The sequence below is a fragment of the Entelurus aequoreus genome, linkage group LG21, assembly GCF_033978785.1.
Source record: "Entelurus aequoreus isolate RoL-2023_Sb linkage group LG21, RoL_Eaeq_v1.1, whole genome shotgun sequence".
NCBI lineage: Eukaryota > Metazoa > Chordata > Actinopteri > Syngnathiformes > Syngnathidae > Entelurus > Entelurus aequoreus.
This window is the reverse complement of record NC_084751.1, coordinates 14,591,353-14,614,489: the sequence shown is the minus strand read 5'-3', so window position 1 is coordinate 14,614,489 and position 23,137 is coordinate 14,591,353. Positions and strand designations below refer to the sequence as shown.

General features: G+C 40.0%; 1 protein-coding gene across 5 annotated transcripts in view; it reads left to right on the top strand.

The window, feature by feature from the left end:
* Window positions 1–23,137, top strand: part of brinp1 (bone morphogenetic protein/retinoic acid inducible neural-specific 1) — a 338,696-nt gene that overhangs the window by 255,393 nt on the left and 60,166 nt on the right. For all 5 annotated transcript variants that reach the window (XM_062031022.1, XM_062031017.1, XM_062031021.1 and 2 more), the window contains one exon: window positions 1,531–1,636. In XM_062031022.1, coding sequence (XP_061887006.1) covers window positions 1,531–1,636 — 106 coding nt within the window. The remainder of the gene's footprint in view (window positions 1–1,530; window positions 1,637–23,137) is intronic.

Sequence of the window (23,137 nt, the reverse complement as noted above, 5' to 3'; positions counted from 1 at the left end):
TCATACTTGCCAACCCTCCCGATTTTCCCGGGAGACTCCCGAATTTCAGTGCCCCTCCCGAAAATCTCCCGGGGCAACCATTCTCCTGAATTTCTCCCGATTTCCACCCAAACAACAATATTGGGGGCGTGCCTTAAAGGCACTGCCTTTGCGTGCCGGCCCAATAGAATAGAATAGAATATATCTTTATTGTCATTGTACATTGTACAACGAAATTGTATGCAAAACTTATTTAGTGCAAATTCATAATAACACATAAAAACATAAGAACATAGATAAATAGATACAAATACATAAAATACATAAAAATACCAACCACACAGCTCACATGCACAGTCATTATTGTCTTGTGTTCAGCGACACAATCACATAATATCTACGGCTTTTCACACACAGAAGTGAATGCAACGCATACTTGGTCAACAGCCTTACAGGTCACACTGAGGGTGACCGTATAAATAACTTTAACACTGTTACAAATATGCGCCACACTGTGAACCCACACCAAACAAGAATGAAAAACACATTTCGGAAGAACAGCCGCACCGTAACACAACATAAACACAACAGAACAAATACCCAGAACCCTTTGCAGCACTAACTCTTCCGGGACGCTACAATATACACCCCCCGCTACCCCCTACGCCCCCATCTCAACCCCGCCCCCCCCAGCCCCGCCCACCTCAACCTCCTCATGCTCTCTCAAGGAGAGCATGTCCCAAATTCCAAGCTGCTGTTCGAGGCATGTTAAAAATAACAATGCACTTTGTGACTTCAATAATAAATATGGCAGCGCCATGTTGGCATTTTTTTCCGTAACTTGAGTTGATTTATTTTGGAAAACCGTGTTACATTGTTTAATGCATCCAGCGGGGCATCACAACAAAATTAGGCATAATAATGTGTTAATTCCACAACTGTATGTATCGGTATCGGTTGATATCGGAATCGGTAATTAAGAGTTGGACATTATCGGAATATCGGATATCGGCAAAAAAGCCATTATCGGACATATGTAGTAGCAATGTACAAAAAACATCCTGGATGAAAACCAACGCTTCCCATCCAACCTGATGGAGCTTGAGAGGTGCTGCAAAGTGGAATGGAAACTGCCCAAAGATAGGTGTGCCAAGCTTGTGGCATCATATTCAAAAAGACTTAAGGCTGTAATTGCTGTCAAAGGTGCATCAACAAAGTAATGAGCAAGTGCTGCGAATACGTATGTACATGTGATAGTTTAGTTTTTTATTTCTTATAAATTTGAAAAGAAAACAAACTTTAGACATTGTCATTATGAGGTATTGTCTGTAGAACTTTGAGGACAAAATTGATTTATTCCATTTTGGGATTAGTACCATAACAAAATGTGTAAAAAGTGAAGCGGTGTGAATGCTTTCCGGAATGCAATGTAAGACCTGGTTCCCATTGCTGACCGACACTCGATGCCCAACTGCAATGCTAGCATCTCAGCCAAAATTTAATTTTCCCAAAATGTAATTTATTTTCAAAGGGGATCTAATTGTTTTATAGGTGACCGAGACACGGACAGGCCCACTGGGATGCAGCAGCTACGACAATCTGGACTCTGTGAGCTCCATCCTTCTGCAGAGCCCAGAGAGCAAGCTTCATCTGCAAGGTAAACACACAAACCGAGCATTTTCTCTATTTACCTTTCGATGCCATGTGACATTGTGTCACGCTTGAACAAACCCAATTTTGAAACTCTGAAATTACCAACAGTGATTTTCTTCTCTTTTTTTTTTTTTTTTTTGCTGGCCGTTAGGTTCACTCGATGATACGTGTTCTTGAAAGACAAATTAAACACTTTCATGGGGTTGCGACACAGTCGGAAAAAAAAAATAAAAAAAATTCAGGGACACCTCATCAACGAGTCCAAATAACTGACTTTTATGCTTCAGTGGTTCCTGTTTGATTTCTTAAGCGAAAAAAAAAAAAAAGGAAAGATCTTAAACAATGTCACACGTAATTACAAAGCTGAGAAATGCAATTGCCAGGCGAATGAGAGCGAGTCAAAGGATGAAGCGCTCGTGTAATCTGCGGTCAAGTATTTGAACACGGTGATTGGTTCTTTGATTTAGCCAAGTTTACAGAGATGATTACAGCCAGCTGGAGATTCACCAAGCCCCGTCTTCAGCTTCTCGTCTATGGAGGGATCGTTTGTCCTCTAAAAAACAGAAAACTTAAGTGGTTTGTCGAAGAAACACTCTTAGGACCTCCATTGCCCCCCTGGTTTAACGATCCTTACAGGTTTCTGACAGGCCGAGTAAGCCTTGTTCTTAGAAGACATCTAACTGGAGACGGCAGATTTTATTTTGGCTTGTTACTATCTAAGAGTCTGGATTTATAATACTTAGAGATGTCCGATAATGGCTTTTTTGCCGATATCCGATATTCCGATATTGTCCAACTCTTAATTACCGATTCCGATATAAACCGATATCGATATATACAGTCGTGGAATTAACACATTATTATGCCTAATTTTGTTGTGATGCCCCGCTGGATGCATTAAACAATGTAACAAGGTTTTCCAAAATAAATCTACTCAAGTTATGGAAAAAAATGCCAACATGGCACTGCCATATTTATTATTGAAGTCACAAAGTGCTTTTTTTTTTTTTAACATGCCTCAAAACAGCAGCTTGGAATTTGAGACATGCTCTCCCTGAGAGAGCATGAGGAGGTTGAGGTGGGCGGGGTTGAAGTTGGGGAGGGTTAGGAGGTAGCGGGGGGTGCATACTTGCCAACCCTCCCGTTTTTAGCGGGATACTCCCGGTATTCAGCGCCTCTCCCGATAACCTCCCGGCAGAAATGTTCTCCCGACAAACTCCCGGTATTCAGCCGAAGCTGGAGGCCACGCCCCCTCCAGCTCAATGCGGACCTGAGTGGGGACAGCCTGTTCTCACGTCCGCTTTCCCACAATATAAACTGCCCAATGACGTCATAACATCTACGGCTTTTAGAGAGTAGAGTGCACAACTGCGCACACAACAAGGAGACGAAGCAGAAGAACGAGGAAGTTACAGACATGGCGACGCCGTCGACGAGCAAGATGAACAAATACGCTTGCAAGTTCCAAAACGAATGGAAACAAGAATTTCAGTTCATCCAGGACAGTTCGAAGGGGAAGGGGTATGTAATTATGTTGCCTGTACATTTTGTAGAACAGACTTCTCCATTGAACACGGCGGCTGAAATGATATACTCATTCATGAACAGAGAAGTTAAACAGGACAATTCTGCCAGCTACTGGATAGCTTCCGGGACACTGAAATTCAAGTATTTATTTTATTTATATGTATAATAAAATAAATATATATATATATATATATATATATATATATATATATATATATATATATATATATATATATATATATATATATATATATATATATATATATATATATATAGCTAGAATTCACTGAAAGTCAAGTATTTCATATATATATATATATATATATATATATATATATATATATATATATATATATATATATATATAAATATGAAATACTTGAGTTGGTGAATTCTAGCTGTAAATATACTCTCCTCTTAACCACACCCTTAACCACGTCCCCCGGCCCAACTACGCCCCCCACCTCCTGATATCGGAGGTCTCAAGGTTGGCAAGTATGGGGGGGTGTATATTGTAGCGTCCCGGAAGAGTTAGTGCTGCAAGGGGTTCTGGGTATTTGTTCTGTTGTTTTTATGTTGTGTTACGGTGCGGATGTTCTCCCGAAATGTGTTCGCCACTCTTGTTTGGTGTGGGTTCACAGTGTGGCGCATATTTGTAACAGTGTTAAAGTTGTTTATACGGCCACCCTCAGTGTGACCTGTATGGCTGTTGACCAAGTATGCCTTGCATTCGCTTGTGTGTGTGAAAAGCCGTAGATATTATGTGATTGGGCCGGCACGCAAAGGCAGTGCCTTTTAAGGTTTATTGGCGCTCTGTACTTCTTCTAACGTTGCAAAAATGTGTAGAATAAATATTACATTTCAACATTTCTGTCAACGAAGATTTGCTTCAGCCTGCGGCACATCGTCATTTTGTTAGTAGGCTACAATAGCCACTTATGTCATGTGTTGTCTTCATTATAACCCTTATATACAACTTTTAAAGTAATTTTGATAGTAGGCTACAATAGCTAATATAGCCATTTATGTCATGTGTTGTCTTCATTATAACCCTTATATACAACTTTTAAAGTAATGTTGATAGTAGACTATTATAGCTAATATAGCCACTTACGTTATGTGTTGCCTTCATTATAAGACTTATAAGGCTTTTCATTTTTTGCAGCTCCAGACAGATTTGTTTTTTGTATTTTTGCTCCAATATGGCTCTTTCAACGTTTTGGGTTGCCGACCCCTGCGTTAACATTATCAACAAGCATAGCGGTTTACAAAGAGACTGCACTTTGCACAGCTCATAAAGACACATGTTCCCAGCGGAACACTTTGAAGGTACACTCTGCTGAAATAATGACATCCAATTATTTAATGCACACATTTTCGTCTTAAAAACACAAGCCTCCGTGTAGCAATTAGTCTTCTTTCATCTTAACTTTATATTGTTTGCGTGCCTCTCTCTAAGCCGGCCCTGCTCTCTTGAGAACACCAAATCTGCAAAGCTTCGAAAACCTTTTCATTTGCTTTCAGGTCACATGCCTCAGTTTGAGTTGACCCTGACTGAACACATGTTTTATAAAGCTCTTGGAAGATATAATTTCCCAAGCAGTTTCCAAGAAATGTATTCCTCTTTCGTCTTTTGGGTTGTGGCCTTACTGGGAGATTAGAGACAATTTTTTTTTTGCCTCTTTGTACCAACCACAACTACGCAGGCATTTGTGCTTTGTTTGTATTCATATGAAATAAGAATGGTGTCATTCATTCTGCCATAAATCAATCCTACAATTTTAGAGTGTTTCTTTTGTATTCAGAACAGAAGACGCAATAGATTGTAACATTTGATTCAGAATAGGATTTATAATAGTAGAGAATCTGTAAAAAGGGAATAATTTTTTTGGAGTAGGAGGATTTAACGTCCAAAGTCCTACAATGGCCACAATGCATTTGGTTCAATGGTGCACCAATGGCAGGGGATCAAAATGAAAATTTTACAAGGTCAAGCCCAGAGAATTTTCTTCAAGCTAAGTACGGTCCATAATCAGAAGTTGACTAACAAAGGCAGACAGTTTGGTCGTTTTAGTATGTTTTTGCTGTATTTTAAAGTAAAATTACCACTGATATTCACACACACACACACACGAGGTGTGGTGAAATTATCCTCTGCATTTGACCCATCCCCTTGTTCCACCCCCTGGGATGTGAGGGGTAGAGTGAGCAGCAGCAGTGGCCACGCTTGGGAATCATTTTCACAAAGTAGCTCAGTTACAAAGGATGGAAAGTATAAGGATGGAAAGGATAATGCAGGTATAAAGTAGACTAAAAATGTACCATAGTAGCAATATAAAATATAACATACATGTACTATTTACATATTATATATACAGTATATGATATATAAACTACCGTTCAAAAGTTTGGGGTCACCCAAACAATTTTGTGGAATAGCCTTCATTTCTAAGAACAAGAATAGACTGTCGAGTTTCAGATGAAAGTTCTCTTTTTCTGGCCATTTTGAGCGTTTAATTGACCCCACAAATGTGATGCTCCAGAAACTCAATCTGCTCAAAGGAAGGTCAGTTTTGTAGCTTCTGTAACGAGCTAAACTGTTTTCAGATGTGTGAACATGATAGCACAAGGGTTTTCTAATCATCAATTAGCCTTCTGAGCCAATGAGCAAACACATTGTACCATTAGAACACTGGAGTGATAGTTGCTGGAAATGGGCCTCTATACACCTATGTAGATATTGCACCAAAAACCAGACATTTGCAGCTAGAATAGTCATTTACCACATTAGCAATGTATAGAGTGTATTTCTTTAAAGTTAAGACTAGTTTAAAGCTATCTTCATTGAAAAGTACAGGGCTTTTCCTTCAAAAATAAGGACATTTCAATGTGACCCCAAACTTTTGAATGGTAGTGTGTATATATATATATATATATACTTATATATGTATTATAAGTCAGAAAAGACAAAATTAATCAAAGGTGCCCTTTTTTTTTTTTTTTTTTTTATTAATCCAACAAAATAATACACAATAATACTTTAATAATACAATTCCAATTCCAAAACCAAACTCGGCCCAGCAACATTCAGAATAGCAATCAACAGAGCAATTGAGAGGACACACAAACATGACACAAAACAATCCAAAAGTAGTCAAACAAAAATGAATAGTATCAACAACAGCAGTGATTAGAAATCCCTCATTGCACATTATCATCACATTCATTTATAAAAAATAAAAACATTTTAAAAATGAACAATAGTGTCACAGTGGCTTACCCTTGGATCGCATCTCATAAGCTTGACAACGCATTGTGTCCAATATTTTCCTAAAGATAAAGGGAGTTATATTTTAGGTTCATTCAATAGTTAAAACAAATTTAAACAATGTATCCCAATGGTGCCCTTTAAATTAAACTAAAAAGTAATTTATTGCGATTAATTATGAATAATCAAAATTCAAAAGTGACTAATCTGATTAAAAATGTGAGTGACTGAATAGATAGATGACATATAGAGTCAATATTTGGAGTTTCATGCATTATTTATTGATAAAATAATGTGGCAACATTTATTTAAATATGATAAATCACCATAATGGCCAGATTTACACCTAACACACCTGTACCATTTTATGAGCACTAGTAAATGGTGTCCAGGTCATTAGACACTGTTATTTTACTGTCATAAAGATCATTTTTGGATAGTGTTTTTGCAGTACAGCAGGGCGCTCCTGTCATCGAAGCTCGCTCGCTTAGAAAAATCCTGACCGGCTTTACAGTCAAATACCAACACTGAGCAATGAGTGAAGAAAGACAAAAGTGTACGGGAGCCGTGCCCTAATAAGTCTGCCATGTTGAACTTTACAACTCGCGCCATAATTGCCTCCATTCTCCTAACCCCGAACCCTTCAAGATGCTGATGGCTCACTAAAAGTGTCTAGCATAGAAATGGCAATCCATTAGACAGCTTCAAGTAAAAAGGTCAGGACAGGGAGTTGTGAAGTCTCTTTGTATTTTGCTCTAATGTTAATCTTTTGACATTTCTCGCTTGGGAATAAACCACCCAGCGAATTGACAAACTGGGCCTGTCACAAGAAAAGTCCGGCACAGTGATTTTCTTCTGTGACGTCCATGTCAGCTTGAGGCGATAATTACAAACAAAAGACACGTTATTTAAATGGAATCATGGCTCCAAGCTTTTACAGTACTTGTTTTGTCATACAACGTTGCACTTAATTGCTGCATTTCCTAGGCTAACTATGGAGAAAAGCATTGCTTTTCCAAAGGGATGACAGAAGCTGATGCGATAGGTCATGATCCAAATCCATTGTGTTGTAATAGATTCCCACATTGCCACTAAGCATGTCAAAGAGCTTTGACAAAAATACCAGAAGTGTGCCTCTGCATAATTAATGCCTTGAAAAGAAATGTTATAGCCTTTGCTTTGACTCCACTTCAATTCCAATCTGGAGTACGGTCTCCCCTAGAGGGGGGGGGGGTTACCCACATATGCGGTCCTCTCCAAGGTTTCTCATAGTCATTCACCGACGTCCCACTGGGGTGAGTTTTTCCTTGCCCGTATGTGGGCTCTGTACCGAGGATGTCGTTGTGGCTTGTACAGCCCTTTGAGACACTTGTGATTTAGGGCTATATAAATAAACATTGATTGATTGATTGATTGATTGAGTACAAGTTGATTATTGCATCTTGCTTTAATTATCCCAGTGGAAGCTTTAGCCAGCTAGACCTGCTAAAAGCATCTTTGCTGCCTTTTTCTTTGTGGAAAAACAATATTTACAGTTGCCCCTTGTAGATAAAGCTCTCAAAGGCATAATGTTCACATTTTTTTTGACAACACAATGGAACCGAAAACTGTAATGGCTTGTCAATGTGGATCTCAAAAATGCAGAGGCGGAGCAATTTAAAAGTGAGGGTGGCAAAAAGGTATCACACCTTGAAAAACAGCGTGACGTAGAAATAGTGCGCTAGGCTACACTGGAAACTGGGCAGACCTGAAACAGGAGTAGTACCGAAGAAAGTGGTTGAGAAGGCGGTGTAGCACATGGGCATCACGGAACAAACGGTGAAGTCTGCCGGATGCTGCCCTTAGCCTAAATAGCTGGCAGACTAATTGGAATGAGGTGTGCCCAGTTTTCTGTAGCTAGTCGAATGCCAAACTGCAGAAGAGAGGCGACAAAAGCTAAACCACAACAGCGGCAAGGAAATCTAACATTAACCCCCTTTTGTGGAGCCTCCTGGCAGTTTACCTGGCTTGTCAGGGAAACAATGGTAAACACCACGAGGGAGAGTGGGATTGATAATAAAAGACCATCGATCCACTCAGCTACTCGGGACCGTAGTCTTCCCAGTCAACCAGGTACTGGTTGGCTTTGACTGTAAATGCAGAGTGACCGACGACCAGCCGAGGAGGAGGAAGAGGTATCTCTGGAGGGCAAAGCGGGCTAAAGGTGACTGGCTTGAGGAAGGAAACATGAAAGACTGGTTTGCACTTGAGGGATTTGTGGAGGCGGCAAATAATCTCAGTGAAGTTGATGACCCGGATGATAGGTAAAGGTCCTTCAAATATAGGAACCAGTTTTTGAGTCTGTGGCAAGCGATAAGTCACAGGAAGACAACCACACCTTCTGTCCCAATCGGGAGAGTGGTGCGGGGATGCAATGGCAGTTGGGAAGCCATTGATTCTGCTCAGATGTTCTCGCCAGTGCGGCTTTGTGTTGTGCCATGCCAGGCGTGCCCGGCGCAGGTCGGCTGACACCATGGGAACATTGGCGTCCGACTCCAGTCAGGGAAAAACTAAGAGCTGGAATACTTAGGCCACATGAAAGGGTGATAGACCTGTGGCAGATCTGATGAAGGATTTGTGGGCGTATTCGATTGAAAGAAGATCGGCAGACCTAGTCGTTGGTTGCAGTTGGCAGATGCACTGAATGGCTGCCTCCAGGTCTTGGTTGGTCCCCTCCTTCTGGCAATTGCTCTGAGGGTCGTAACGGAGGACAGGCAGGGAGACGCGCCAAGAGTCTTGCAGAAAGCCCCCCACTCAGCAGACTAGAAATGGAGGCCCCTGTTGGAGACCACATCTGTGGGAATACTGTGGAGCCAGAACACATGGTGCACCATCAATTGGGCGGTGCTTAGAGCATGGAGTTTAATGAAGGCTAAATCTAGGAAGTTGTCATCAGCCCCCCAGTCAATATGCTCATTGGATCAAGATAGTGTATCTAGGAGCTCCATCCTGTTGGCCCCGGAAGGTGAAAAAGAGCGACCACTAGTGGGTGAACCACCTGGCGAGCGAGGGCGCATGAGTGGACGTGATGCATGCGCAGGTCCTGACAGCAGGACAGGGCGTGGTCTGCTGTGCCACAGTAGAAGCAGAGATGAATACATCGGCAGCTATCCCGCGAGACAACTGCCTCCCAGATGCATCAGCTACTCCGCAACCACAAAAGTCACTCGGAACGAGCGGTCCAGTCGTGTCGACCCGTACACGAGGGCTGCTCGAAGTGGGACATCTTTTTCGCCAATCTATTTTTGGAGCCATGTTTCTGTTTGCAATCCATCAAGATCAGTGAGTAGAGTTAGTGAGATCATGTGATGGCAGATATCCTCTGCCAGCCCGAGGTAGAAGGTAACGAGGACAGCCGATGGACCCCAGTCGCAATCAGCTGCCAAGGTGTGGAACACTATGGTGTCGTCGGAGACCTGTAGCTGGCCTTGATGCCACTTGAAAAGAGATCTTGCCGCTCCACTGCCTGGAAGCTTCCGCAAGATACTTGGACAAGGGCTTGGGAGAAGGCGGTGTATGAGGAGCTTGTGACAGTACGGCGGTTTAACTCTGCCGTGGTCCAGGCACCCGCTCAGCCAGTAACTTAAAATATGGTGAAATATCGCTCAGAGGTGAAGGTGAAGTTTGTAGCTCGAAATTGAGCTCACATTGAGTCAGGAATTGTGTACATTGTCATTATCACTGGAAAACCTCCCGGGTCAGGATAGCTGCTGGCAGGCAACTGGGGTGGCTGGGGTTGGCGGAGCGCTCATGCTGGCGGCAGGATCAGCCACAGAGCTGGCGACAGGCATGGCAATTGCTAGGAGGATTTTGAGAATGTCCATCATGGAGTCTTGTCGTTCCGACAGACTTTATAGACACATGCCCATGGCGTTCAGCTGGTTTTCCTGTAGGCTTAATTTGACCGGTATTTTCTGGTATGGCTCGTGAGTTTGGGTCCCATTAATGCAGAGGCCATCTATCCATCCATTTTTCTACCACTCTCTCGGGGTCACCGGGGGGCTGGAGCCTATCTCAGCTACACTCGAGTGGAAGGCAGGCCACATCTTGCAGCAAATAGTACATTTCTCTTTATTATCGAGGTAGATAACTAAAAACAAAAAGGGTATCCCACCATAAAAAACAGGCTAACATGAAAAAGTGCACTAAGCTTGGCTGCAAACTGGGCAGACCTGAATCAGGAGTGGTACTGAATAATGCGGTGGAGAAGGCGATGTAGACCATGGTCGTCATGGAACAAACGGTGAGGTACCGGTTTCTGCCAGCTGCTGCCTCTCAGCCTAAATACCTGCCAGACTAATTGGGGTCAGGTTTTCCCATTCTTTTCAAGCCAGTCGCATGCCAAACTGCAGGAGACAGAGAAAGAGAGGCGAGAAAAGCAGGACCACAACAGCAGCTAAGCAATGTACCACAAACACCCTTAAAAGGAAACTATGACACATGGTTGCCATTGGCACACTAGCAATGTGTCTCAATTTCACCTCTATGAAGAGTTGAGCATATGAATTGAGATGAATATTCAATTACACGATACAATGATTGTTATAAGTCATCCATAAGAGAAAAAGTCATTATTCAGTAAACATTACAGGCAAAACAATGGGATTGACCTACAGGTTAGGGATGCAAACTTGAGGATCTTAAGGTCGTAGCCTTAAATGATGAACCTGGACAGGGAGGAGTGGAAAAACACCATGGTGGCGCCTTTAAGCCAGACTTTTAACCCCTAACTGCTGCACCAAGGTGGAAGGGCAGAGCAGGTTGCAGGTTGCAGCTTGCAGGTCTGAATTATTGTTTAATTAACTGTAAAACCAAATTGTTATACGGTGCTGTTGGTTTTGTGCTGTTCAATTTCTGTCGAAACCATGCTAAGATGTATTAGAAATTCTGATTCTGGGGCGACAAACTAAATAAATAAATAGCGCTGATGGGTTCATTGTAAATAACTGCACAGTGTAACACACAGAAAGCTAATTATTAATATGTTAAAGCACATGCAGAAGTAGATAAAGATGGCTGTGACACTTGACATGCAACTACATCCATTTTGTGGCGTTAGCTCATGTTTCGATATCAGTTTTGTCGTGAACTGAATAAGCCTTTTGGACGAAAGATGTAATGTCTTCAACAAACAAAGAGTCCAGATGCATCGATTCAACCTTTGCTGATTATAATGACCTAGAAGATTAAAGATCTACCCTGACATCATTTAAATTATTTATTTGTTTTGTCCCTTCAGGCCCTGTCCCTACGTAGGGATGGGTACCGAATTCCATACTCCTATAGGTACTGACTCAAGTTCAACGGTGCTACAGGGTATCGGGTCATGTAAAATCAAACAATGTCATAATTTGATACCTTTGATGCTTGGGACGTCAGGTCTAGTTGCAGACTAAACACTGGCTCCAACACTTGGCGATGAAACGATCACTCATGAAGCACTCAGAGCGGACTGAGCCAAACTGCCTCCAGGTAATGTTGCAATTTTTCATGCCAACAAAGCAACTACGCCTGATAGAACGCGCTCGAACGTAAAGTTGGCTCCACTTTTCCAAAATAATACTTGGGATTATCCATGCACGTGCTACTGGTTAGCATTAGCTATGTTACATGGCGACTTAAACACTTCTAAATTTGTAAGAAAAACTACAAATAAAATGCATATAACAATCCAACATCAAGTGTGTAATGGGTACAATACTTACAGTATAAAGACTTTGTAGGGGCAACAAAAGAAAACACTGGCAAATTCAACTTCATGGCAAAGACTACTTCCTAGCAAGGCAACACACCGTGGCCTACACACTACTGCTATCTAACGTTTTGGAATTGAACTGCTTGCAAAGTTTACTTTATAATACATTTAGATGAGACTCAGAAATGTGTAATGCAAATGAGATGTCACAACTAGACAGCACACTTATCATAATCAGCTTTTTTTGAAATGTTACATAAAAATTAGATTTTTTTAATGAAACAATAAACAGTTTTAACACACACAAGTATTGTGTACTGGTATCGATTCTCAGGTACCATATCGATTCAAATGTGAAAGATACCCATCCCTGTCCAAAGAATTTAGGAAACAGTATAGTAATGTAGTTTATCAGCATTTCATCCACATGGAAACTGCGTTCTTGGTGGCCTGCAACGGTAGTTTTTGAGAATCAGCTTCAGAATGTCTGATAACGGCGCCTTTGTTACGTGCGGTGGAGAAGGAGACGGCACTGAGAGAGGGACGTCGCTTAGCCTTAGGCGTCCATCCATCCATCCATTTCCTACCGCTTATCCCTTTTGGGGTCGCAAGCGGTGCTGGAGCCTATCTCAGCTGCATTCGGGCGGAAGGCGTGGTACACCCTTGACAAGTCGCCACCTCATCGCAGGGCCAACACAGATAGACAGACAACATTCACACTCACATTCACACACTAGGGCCAATTTTAGTGTTGCCAATCAACCTATCCCCAGGTGCATGTCTTTGGAGGTGGGAGGAAGCCGAAGTACCCGGAGGGAACCCACACAGTCACGGGGAGAACATGCAAACTCCACACAGAAAGATCCCGAGCCCAGGATCGAACCCAGGACCTTCGTATTGTGAGGCACACGCACTAACCCCTGTTCCACCATGCTGCCCTAGCCTTAGGCGTGTTTATTAAAATAATATAATGACGTGTGCAAGTAATCCAAATACGTATGGTGTGACTATGTGTTGGGTTTAGCTGAGTGTTACCATGAGTTGTTGAAGGTGCGGAAGTCTAGAAAGAGCAAAGCAAGTTCGGAGGAGTTCGGGCAAGCAAGAGGTCAAGGGCAGGAGCGAGGCGTCGGAGTCCGTGTCCAGGCGAGGGGTTGAGATCCAGGAAGGCAGCAAGAAGACAGGAGGGAATCCGGGGAGACGAGAACACAACTCGAATCAAGGGAACGAAGACTAGCTGCAGGGTGACGACACAGGACACGAGACGATGAGCACGGAGGGGAAACACAGAGAGCAAGGAAGCACATAGGCGAGGAGAGCAAGAGAGGTGTAGGGCTTACTGTAGGAGACAAATAGCTACGTTCTGGCACTGAAACGCAGGATCCGCTAGCTTATGAAGGACGTGGAGTTTTCATCAGCGGCAGGTGTGTGGATTGCTGATTGTGTGCAGCTGCGCGGAGGCGCGGCCGCAGCAGGAGAGGAACGCCCGTGGGCGTGTCCCGAGGCATGCCCAGAGGAGCGCACAGCAGACCGTGTGGCGACAGGGGCTTGATCCATAACAGCCTCGTCGTTATTGTGTGATTGATTGATTGGGGCCGTATAGCTCGGTTGGTAGAGTGGCCGTGCCAGCAACTTGAGGGTTCCAGGTTCGATCCCCGCTTCCCCCATCCAAGTCACTTCCGTTGTGTCCTTGGGCAAGACACTTTACCCACCTGCTCCCAGTGCCACCCACACTGGTTTAAATGTAACTTAGATATTGGGTTTCACTTTGTAAAAGCGCTTTGAGTCACTAGAGAAAAGCGCTATATAAATATAATTCACTTCACTTGATTGATTGAAACTTTTATTAGTAGATTGCACAGTACAGTACGTATTCCGTACAATTGACCAGTAAATGTTAACACCCGAATACGTTTTTCAACTTGTTTAAGTCGGGGTCCACGTTAATCAATTCATGGTAAGACAAGCAAACCACTACTTTTTGATAATGACATCGCCGTGACCTCATGTGACTGTCACAAGATATCCCGGTGTCGCTGTCTCTATCTGCTCAAAGCGCCACTTGTGGTGAGACATTGTATTACATAATTTTCACCCTGGAAATGACTCATGTTGAAGTTAAAGTTAAAGTACAACTGATAGTCACACACACACTAGGTGTGGTGAAATTACCCTCTGCATTTGACCCATCCCCTTGTTCCACCCCTTGGGGAGTGAGGGGATCAGTGAGCAGCAGCTGTGGCCGCGCTCGGGAATCATTTTGGTAATTTAACCCCCAATTCCAACCCTTGATGCTGAGTGCCAAGCAGGGAGGTAATGGGTCCCATTTTTATAGTCTTTGGTATGACTCGGCCGGGGTTTGAACTCACGACCTACCGATCTCAGAGCGGACACTCTAACCCAGGGGTCACCAACCTTTTTGAAACCAAGAGCTACTTCTTGGGTACTGATTAATGCGAAGGGCTACCAGTTTGATACACACTTAAATAAATTGCCAGAAATAGCCAATTTGCTCAATTTACCTTTAACTCTATGTTATTATTAATAATTAATGATATTTACACTTAATTGAACGGTTTAAAAGAGGAGAAAACACGAAAAAAATGACAATTAAATTTTGAAACATAATTTATCTTCAATTTCGACTCTTTAAAATTCAAAATTCAACCGAAAAAAAGAAGAGAAAAAGAATTTATGGAACATCATTAGTAATTTTTCCTGATTAAGATTAATTTTAGAATTTTGATGACATGTTTTAAATAGGTTAAAATCCAATCTACACTTTGTTAGAATATATAACAAATTGGACCGAGCTATATTTCTAACAAAGACAAATTATTATTTCCAGAACAAACATTTTAAAATAAATTCAAAAGACTTTGAAATAAGATTTAAATTTGATTCTACAGATTTTCTAGATTTGCCAGAATATTTTTTTTGAATTTTAATCATAATACGTTTGAAGAAATATTTCACAAATATTCTTCGTCGAAAAAACAGAAGCTAAAATGAAGAATTAAATTAAAATATATATATTATTCTTTACAATAAAAAATAAAAATTTTACTTGAACATTGATTTAAATTGTCAGGAAAGAAAAGGAAGGAATTTAAAAGGTAAAAAGGTATATGTGTTTAAAAATCCTAAAATAATTTTTAAGGTTGTATTTTTTCTCTAAAATTGTCTTTCTGAAAGTTATAATAAGCAAAGTAAAAAAAATTATGAATTTATTTACACTAGTGAAGACCAAGTCTTTAAAATATTTTCTTGGATTTTCAAATTGTATTTGAGTTTTGTCTCTCTTACAATGAAAAATGTTGGGCAAAGCGAGACCAGTTTGCTAGTAAATAAATAAAATTAAAAAAATAGATGCAGCTCACTGGTAAGTGCTGCTATTTGAGCTATTTTTAGAACAGGCCGGCGGGCTACTCATCTGGTCCTTACGGGCTACCTGGTGCCCGCGGGCACCGCGTTGGTGACCCCTGCTCTAACCACAAGGCCACTGATTTGAAATGTTTTCTTTTTTTCAACTCGGCAAAAAAAAAAAATGAAACACAATCTTTCTTGTGTGGACTTTAGGGCTTTAGGGTCAAAACACGCACAGACGACTTCAAAACTATCGTACACAGAAACATCGGAATATTCCAAAAGGAAAATCAGTTATTCCTCTTACCCTTGTGGTCCCTGTGGTCTTTGTGAGCTTGCGCGGCTGTGAGACGCAGATAACACAACGCAGGATATGACACTCCCTGGATATGCCTCCTGCTTTTACTTAGATATAGATGACAATGCGCTATTGGAATTGAACATAAAGGGAGCTACCTATCAAAGCCCAAACACTGTCCCCGTACTTTCCCCCGCCGGTTTGAAATAGTTGGCATATTAAACCAACGCCGTGTACGTTCTCCCCTTTTACCCAGAGAAATCATCCAAATTAAGGATGGCGGCGGAATTGTTTTTTGTTCACATTGGATTTCGCGCCTCTTTGATCAATCAAACACTCTCGTTGGCGCCAACTTAAAGTGGCCCCTGAAGTTTTTGTTTCGTGTTTTGGGCTTGTTCGACATTTAATAATGACAATGCAGGCAATGACAGGGCATGGCATGTTGCATAATCTTATCACTGCTTTGCTGCAAATCAGAAGCATACACTTTTCCATTCCCCACGGCGTCGTTTATGCAACACAAGTGGAACGAAAAGTTTGCATTTACACCGTGGTCTTAGGGCATTGAATCGATCTCAACTGGTCGGTTTAGATTGTCTTAGCAGACTTCATCAGTTCACGCTTACAAACATAGATAGGACAACTCTAGTCTGAGACCCATCCATCCATTTCTACCGCTCATACCTTTCGGGGTCGCGGTGGGTCGCTGGTGCCTATCTCAGCGGTAGGCGGGGTACACCTTGGACAAGTCGCCACCTCATCACAGGGCCAACACAGATAGACGGACCGGTACTATACTAATACCGGTATACCGTACTACCCTACTTCATACAAGACTGGACACTTTTACACTGGCAAAATCCGATACTATTAGGTATATGTCCCGAGTGACTTAAAACAGAAGTGACAAACTGTAACAAAGATGCTAACATTAGCTTACATGATTGATGTAGCTCTTGATGCTGCTGTGTTGTAATCCACAGTATCCACGTTGGCACAATGCTCTGGTTTTCTCTGTAGCCCTGACTCTCATCCTGGACAAAGTGGGTTTTGTCGTTTGTTAGCTTGTCCCGTTTCGTTGGAAGCCATCGTCCCACAGATAATCTGACCATTATTTGACAAAACTATTTCATTATTTATGAAGTGTAACCTTTGCAGTTCCCATCCGCTTCTTTACTCTTTCCTCGATACATTTAAACCTGTTGTATAATTAATTATATTTCTCCGATTGACTAATTAGTTGTTTTTTTGTTTATTTTTTTTAGAACATTTGGCCTACTCTTTTCTTTTCTAATAATCTTGCTCCTTTTTTCCTTCTATTACAATTTGAATGTTGTAACTGGTATACTTTATTTCCATCAATGGACAACTTAGTTTGAAAAACAACTTAATTATATTTGTAATTAAGATTTTTTTTTGGGATGCTTTATTTCTTTTTATTCTCCATCTATCAATCCATCTTTTTCCGCCTATCCAAAGTTGGGTCATGGGGGCAGCAGCCTAAGCAGAGAAGCCCAGACTTCCCTCTCCCCGGCTACTTTGCCCAGGGGATCCCGAGGTGTTCCCAGGCCAGCTGGGAGACATGGTCTCTCCACCGTGTCCTGGATCTTCCCCATGGTCTCCTGTCGATCGAACTCCCCCTTAACAACTATTTTGTGAATTCCAAAATAACAACTTTGCATTAGTAACAGTCGAGCTTCATTCTAGTAGTAATAATTCTTAAACAATAAGTTTTGACGTTTTTACTAACACATATTTTTGTTTTTTTATTTTTGTAACTACAATACGAAATTACGTATTGTTGAAGATGTATACTCTTCACTTAACTTGACTTAACTTAATGTTTGTAAAAACTTTCTGACTCGTATCGTTTGATACCAGGAACTTTAAATATGAAAACATAATTGTGCCTTTTTTCTTGTAAATTACATTTATTTTTCTTTTAATCTCACCATATTAATCCTGGCATTATTTCCTATTAGAGAAAAAAAAACATGTTATATTACAGCTTTATATTTATAATATCACCACTTTTCTCTGGAAATTAAGTTGTTTTATATTTCCATTTTTCTAGAGTTACTACTTACTACAACGTTATTTTTGTTCAGTTCAAGTGTATACGGAACATTATTGTAATACCAGCAGACATTTACACATGACATGGCATGAAATTCAGTACCCAATAAGTACCAAAATGATCATTCATGTCTAGAATATAGTTGGCAATATCTAAAAAAAAAAGGCTTAAATACAAATAAAATGGAATAATAAAAAAATAATAATTTAATTGTGATCTTATAGTGCAAATATATATTCTAAATTAAACAATTACAACTTATTTCTTAAAATAATACATTATTCCTATAATTTCAATTGTCTAATCGCTTCAAAACGTTATTCTCAATACAATTTGCAACCATTCTTTTAATCATATGACTCCATTTTCTGAATTCTGAAATCGATTTTTTTATATTTTATAATAAATTGCCATTCTCCTTATTAAGACTTTGTGTTCACAAAATCGTTGTTTTTGTTTTTAAATGACGTTATTCCCATAAATAAAAAACACCTAACTGACTCAGACTGTACTACAAAGTGAAAAAGCAGAATTGTTGTGGATATTGGTAATTGCTTCATCACTTTTTTTAAATATATTTTTTTAACTTGGTGCAGGTCTGCACTCTACCATGTGCCAATTTAGTTTAATAAGTATAAACCTTGAAAGTTCCCCCGAGTTATTTTTCAAAATAACTTACTCTCATGCTCACCCTGTGTCAAAATGTATTTCCCTTTATTTCAACTGGGATTGCAGTACTAATTTGCTCCCCACACATTAATATGCTCTTTGTTTGTTTGTCCTGGCTCCAGACTGAAGCTTAGAGGCACTCTTGATATTAGCACAAGTGGAATTTAAATTTCCTCAGAGACCTAAAGGTAAAATGATTCTGTGGAGAGTCAAGCCTTAGATGGAAATTTGCATGAAGTAGTTAAGCGGTCATGACTCTACTTGTGTATTAATGCTCTTCTGTGTTGAGAGGAAGGAATCCCATTCATCATTGTATTATCCTTGCATCATGCTGTTTAGTACAGTATAAATACTACAAAGCTTTAAAAAAAAGTGGTTAAAAATCTGTAACTAGAAAAGCGCTCAGACTTCTTCCAGGCCCTCCCAATCAGAAATAATATCCTGTAATCCGGATCAGCCCCAAAATGTAATCACTTGTATTCCATTTCTGACAATTCCTTGTCAGTTGCATCAAAAGTGCCTATAACGTTTTGAGCTATCTATAGTGTATCGTAAGCAATGGAGTGAACCCTCTTGTCAGTCGTCTGCTGTCTTTGACTCTGTGGGTGGAGACCATGTAATAACTTGTTCCTTATCCCGTTTCTGACATACCCTAAAAGTTTAATCAAAACTTGCCCAACTTTTTGAGTTATCTATAACAGAATTAAAAGAAGGACTGACAGTCATCCACTGTCTTTGTCTCTGTGGGTGGAGGTGGAGATGCAAGTATACACGTACTGTAGGTCTGGATCAGATCTAAAAACCCATCTCAGACATTTCCTGAAAGTTTTGTAAAAATCCGCCCACAACTTTTTGAGTTAAGTTGCGAACTAACTAACCAACTAACTAACTAACGAACTGACTGACTGACAAACCCCAGCAATCACATCCTGGCAGAGGTTAAAATACAGAAAAAAATAATACATTTATGTAAATAATCAAATAAAAAATAAGAATTAATTTAAAGTCATTAAAACATTTGGTAACACTTTAGTATGGGGAACATATTCTAAGTAACAAAGACTTAGTTTAGAGTTATTTGGACACTAGGGGTACATATTGTAAGTAACAAAGACTTAAGGGTTAGGGTTAGGGTTAGGGTTATTGTAGTTTTGTGTTTTGTTATGTACGAACAGACCATATTAATTAAGTGGTATTAAAGGGAGAATCATATAACAACTTCCTTACTTAGTACTAATAAGCAATCATTCTGAGGTTATTGAGGGAAAACTCTTAGTTAATGGCTTACTGGTTGTATATTAAGGCCATGCGAAATAAGGCATTAATAAGTACTTAATAATCACTAATTAAGAGCCAATATGTTACTAATTTGCATGTTAATAAGCAACTAATTAATGGTGAATATGTTCCCCATACTAATGTGTTACGAAAAATTTAAATACATTTATAATTTAAAAATAAAAATCTAGGAGTCAAACTCTAAAAAACATTGTAAATGTATGAATAAATAGAGAATATAGCAGTAACTTCTTAAAGGGGTCATATCATTTTTTTTTTTTTTACAGTTAAAATACCTCCTTGTGGTCTACATAACATGTAATGGTGGTTCTTTGGTGAAAAATGTGCATATATTTTGTTTAACAGACCTATTTTCAAGTCACTTTTTTGCTTCCTTGCAAAATGTTTCATTTTGAGAGGCGGAGTTGTTAGATGCAAATGATGCAAATCTCCTGTAGTTTTTTAGCTTTCTTGCTTTTGTTCTGCACAATGGACATCGGCTACTGCCACCAGCCATCTGCTTTGAGGGACTTTTAGCACAACACGGCATCCCAGATGATTATAGCGAGGTCAGCAGCTCACCGCGGTTTGTTGTTGGCACCAAGGAAGGAGGCGATGCGGGCGGACAAAAGCAAGGAAGGAAACCCGACTGAACAGGTCTGGAACTATACGCTGACTAAGGTTAAACTTCCACCGAGTCTAACTTTTTAATGCTGGGTTTTAATGCTACGAGCTACATCGCCATACGTAGTAATGGATTATGTAACTGTATCGGCCATTGCCAAACACAGTAGGCGCTAATCCAATTAAAAGTAGTTTTTAGGAAAATCGTTATTTATTTTGCCGGAGGACGGTAATGCTATTGTCTTACATTAGAAGGCAAAGCTAGCTACACAACAACTTAGCCCGCCATCAAAAGTAGTTTTTTTTTTATCGGAAAATCAATCTTTTTGTGAAAGTTTGTGGGTGAAGCAGTACTCTTAGCAGACACTCGACTCGACTTCTTCACAGTTGAAGGCACATTGCACTTCTTACTTCTTCAGATGAGACTGGAGGTTTCAACATTGTCCTGTGTTGAGGAATACAACCGATCACAGCATTGTTGTTCTTCGAGTCAAATCTTGGCCATTTTGTCGTCTAAACTACAGATGTGCGCGCATTTACTAAAAATGGGCGGAAACGCGCGAGGTAGTCTGGGTAGATTTATACCATATATGGATGATCCGCTGACAATGTTCCTAATTGGTGACATCACTAATTGTGCACATTCCAAACGGACCGTTTGGAGGAAATATGAAGGAAGGCAAGATTGATTTATAAATATCTCTGCAATGCCTCCAATGCTGTGATTTCAAATTTTTCGGGACCTATGCAGATAGTTTTTAGGAAAATCTTTATTCATTTTGCCGGAGAACAATGATGCTATTGTCTCACATTAGAAGGCTAAGCTAGCTACACAACAACTTTTAACTTCTAACTTCTAACCTACTGTTATTACTTACCATTTCATTGTCTGCTTCATTGCCATAAATAGTAGTCATCGAGTCTGCCATTAAAAGTAGTTTTGTTTTTGTTTAGTTTTTTCGGAAAATCCATCTTTTTGTGAACGTTTGTGGGTGAAGCAGTACTCTTAGCAGACACTCAAATCGACGTATTCACAGTTGAAGGCACATTGCTGCAAAACAAAGAAGTTAGCCAAGCACTTCTTACTTGGGGTTTGAACATTATCTTGTGTTAAGTAATACAATCAAACACAACATTTTTGTTGTTCAAGTTGAATCTTGGCCCTTTTGTCATCTAAACCAGTGTTTTTCAACCACTGTGCCGATACCGTCTGGTCTGCCGTGGGAGATTATGTAATGTCACCTAATTGGGTTAAAAGTTGGTACATTTTAGGTCTACTTTATACTTCTTTTTGTGCCCTTGTGTGCACAATCCTTTTCATCTTTATCCTTTCCATCCTTTGTAACTGAGCTACTGTGTGGAAAAGTGTCCCTTGTGGATCATTAAAATTTGTCTAAGTCTAAGTCTAAAAATCTTTTTTGCAAACCAGTAATTATAATCTGCAAATAATGTGCCGTTGTTGAGTGTCTGTGCTGTCTAGAGCTCGGCAGACTAACCGTGTTATACTGTTCCATACCAGTAGGTGGCTAATTGCTCTGTAGATGTCGGGAACATGGCTTGTCATGATCACAATATGCAACCGACAGCGGGAGGCAGTGTGAAGGTAAAAATGTATCTAATTTTTTAACCAAAAATAAACAAAAGGTGAATGCCCCTAAGAAAAGGCATTAAAGCTTAGGGGTGGCTATGCAAAACTGAACTGTCTACAAAGTAAACAAAAACAGAATGCTGGACGACAGCAAAGACTTACAGTGTGTGGAGCAGAGACGCGTCCACAAAGTACATCCGTACATGACATGACAACAATGTCCACACAAAAAAAGATAGCGACAACTTAAATATTCTTGATTGCTAAAACAAAGCGGTGTGGGGAATAGCGTTTAAAGGAAGACATGAAACAGCAACAGGAAAAGCCACCAAAATAGGAGCGCAAGACAAGAACTAAAACACTACACACAGGAAAACACTAAAAAACTCAAAAAAAGTCACGGCGTGATGTGACAGGTGGTGACAGTACACCTACTTTGAGACAAGAGCTATAGTGATGCATGCTTGGTTATGATTTAAAGCAGGGGTATCCAAACTTTTTCCACTGAGGGCCGCACACTGAAAAATCAAAGCAAGCGGGGGCCATTTTGATATTTTTTATTTTAAAAACCAATTCAATAAATGTATAAAAAAATATACATTTACGCCGCCACTCAGGCTTGAACCCAAAGAGTTTTGGTCAAAAAAATATAAAATATGTGTCATTATTTATTATTATTATTATTATTATTATTATTATTATTATTATTATTCAAAATTTAAATCTCTAGATCAACATTAGGTCTATCCGTCAAAAAAACGTTTTTAAACATTTAAGTTGTATGCCCTTTTTGTCAAAGAAAACCCAGGTTTTTTATGGAAGAAAACCCACCAAATATGCAATATTTTCCCCCAATTCAATTTTAAAGTAGAATATTTGAGATTATAAAATAATTGGAGCCTTAAAAAGGTCAATAACTCTTAAAAACATTGACATTTTTTGAGCAATGACACACGCAAAAAAAAATCCCACTAAAATTATTGGGGATCCAAAAAGGGTCCTACTCATTAAAGTGTTAAAAAATATATAATACTTTTTTTTTTTACTGATTACTTTTAGCACAATAATTTCGAGATCAG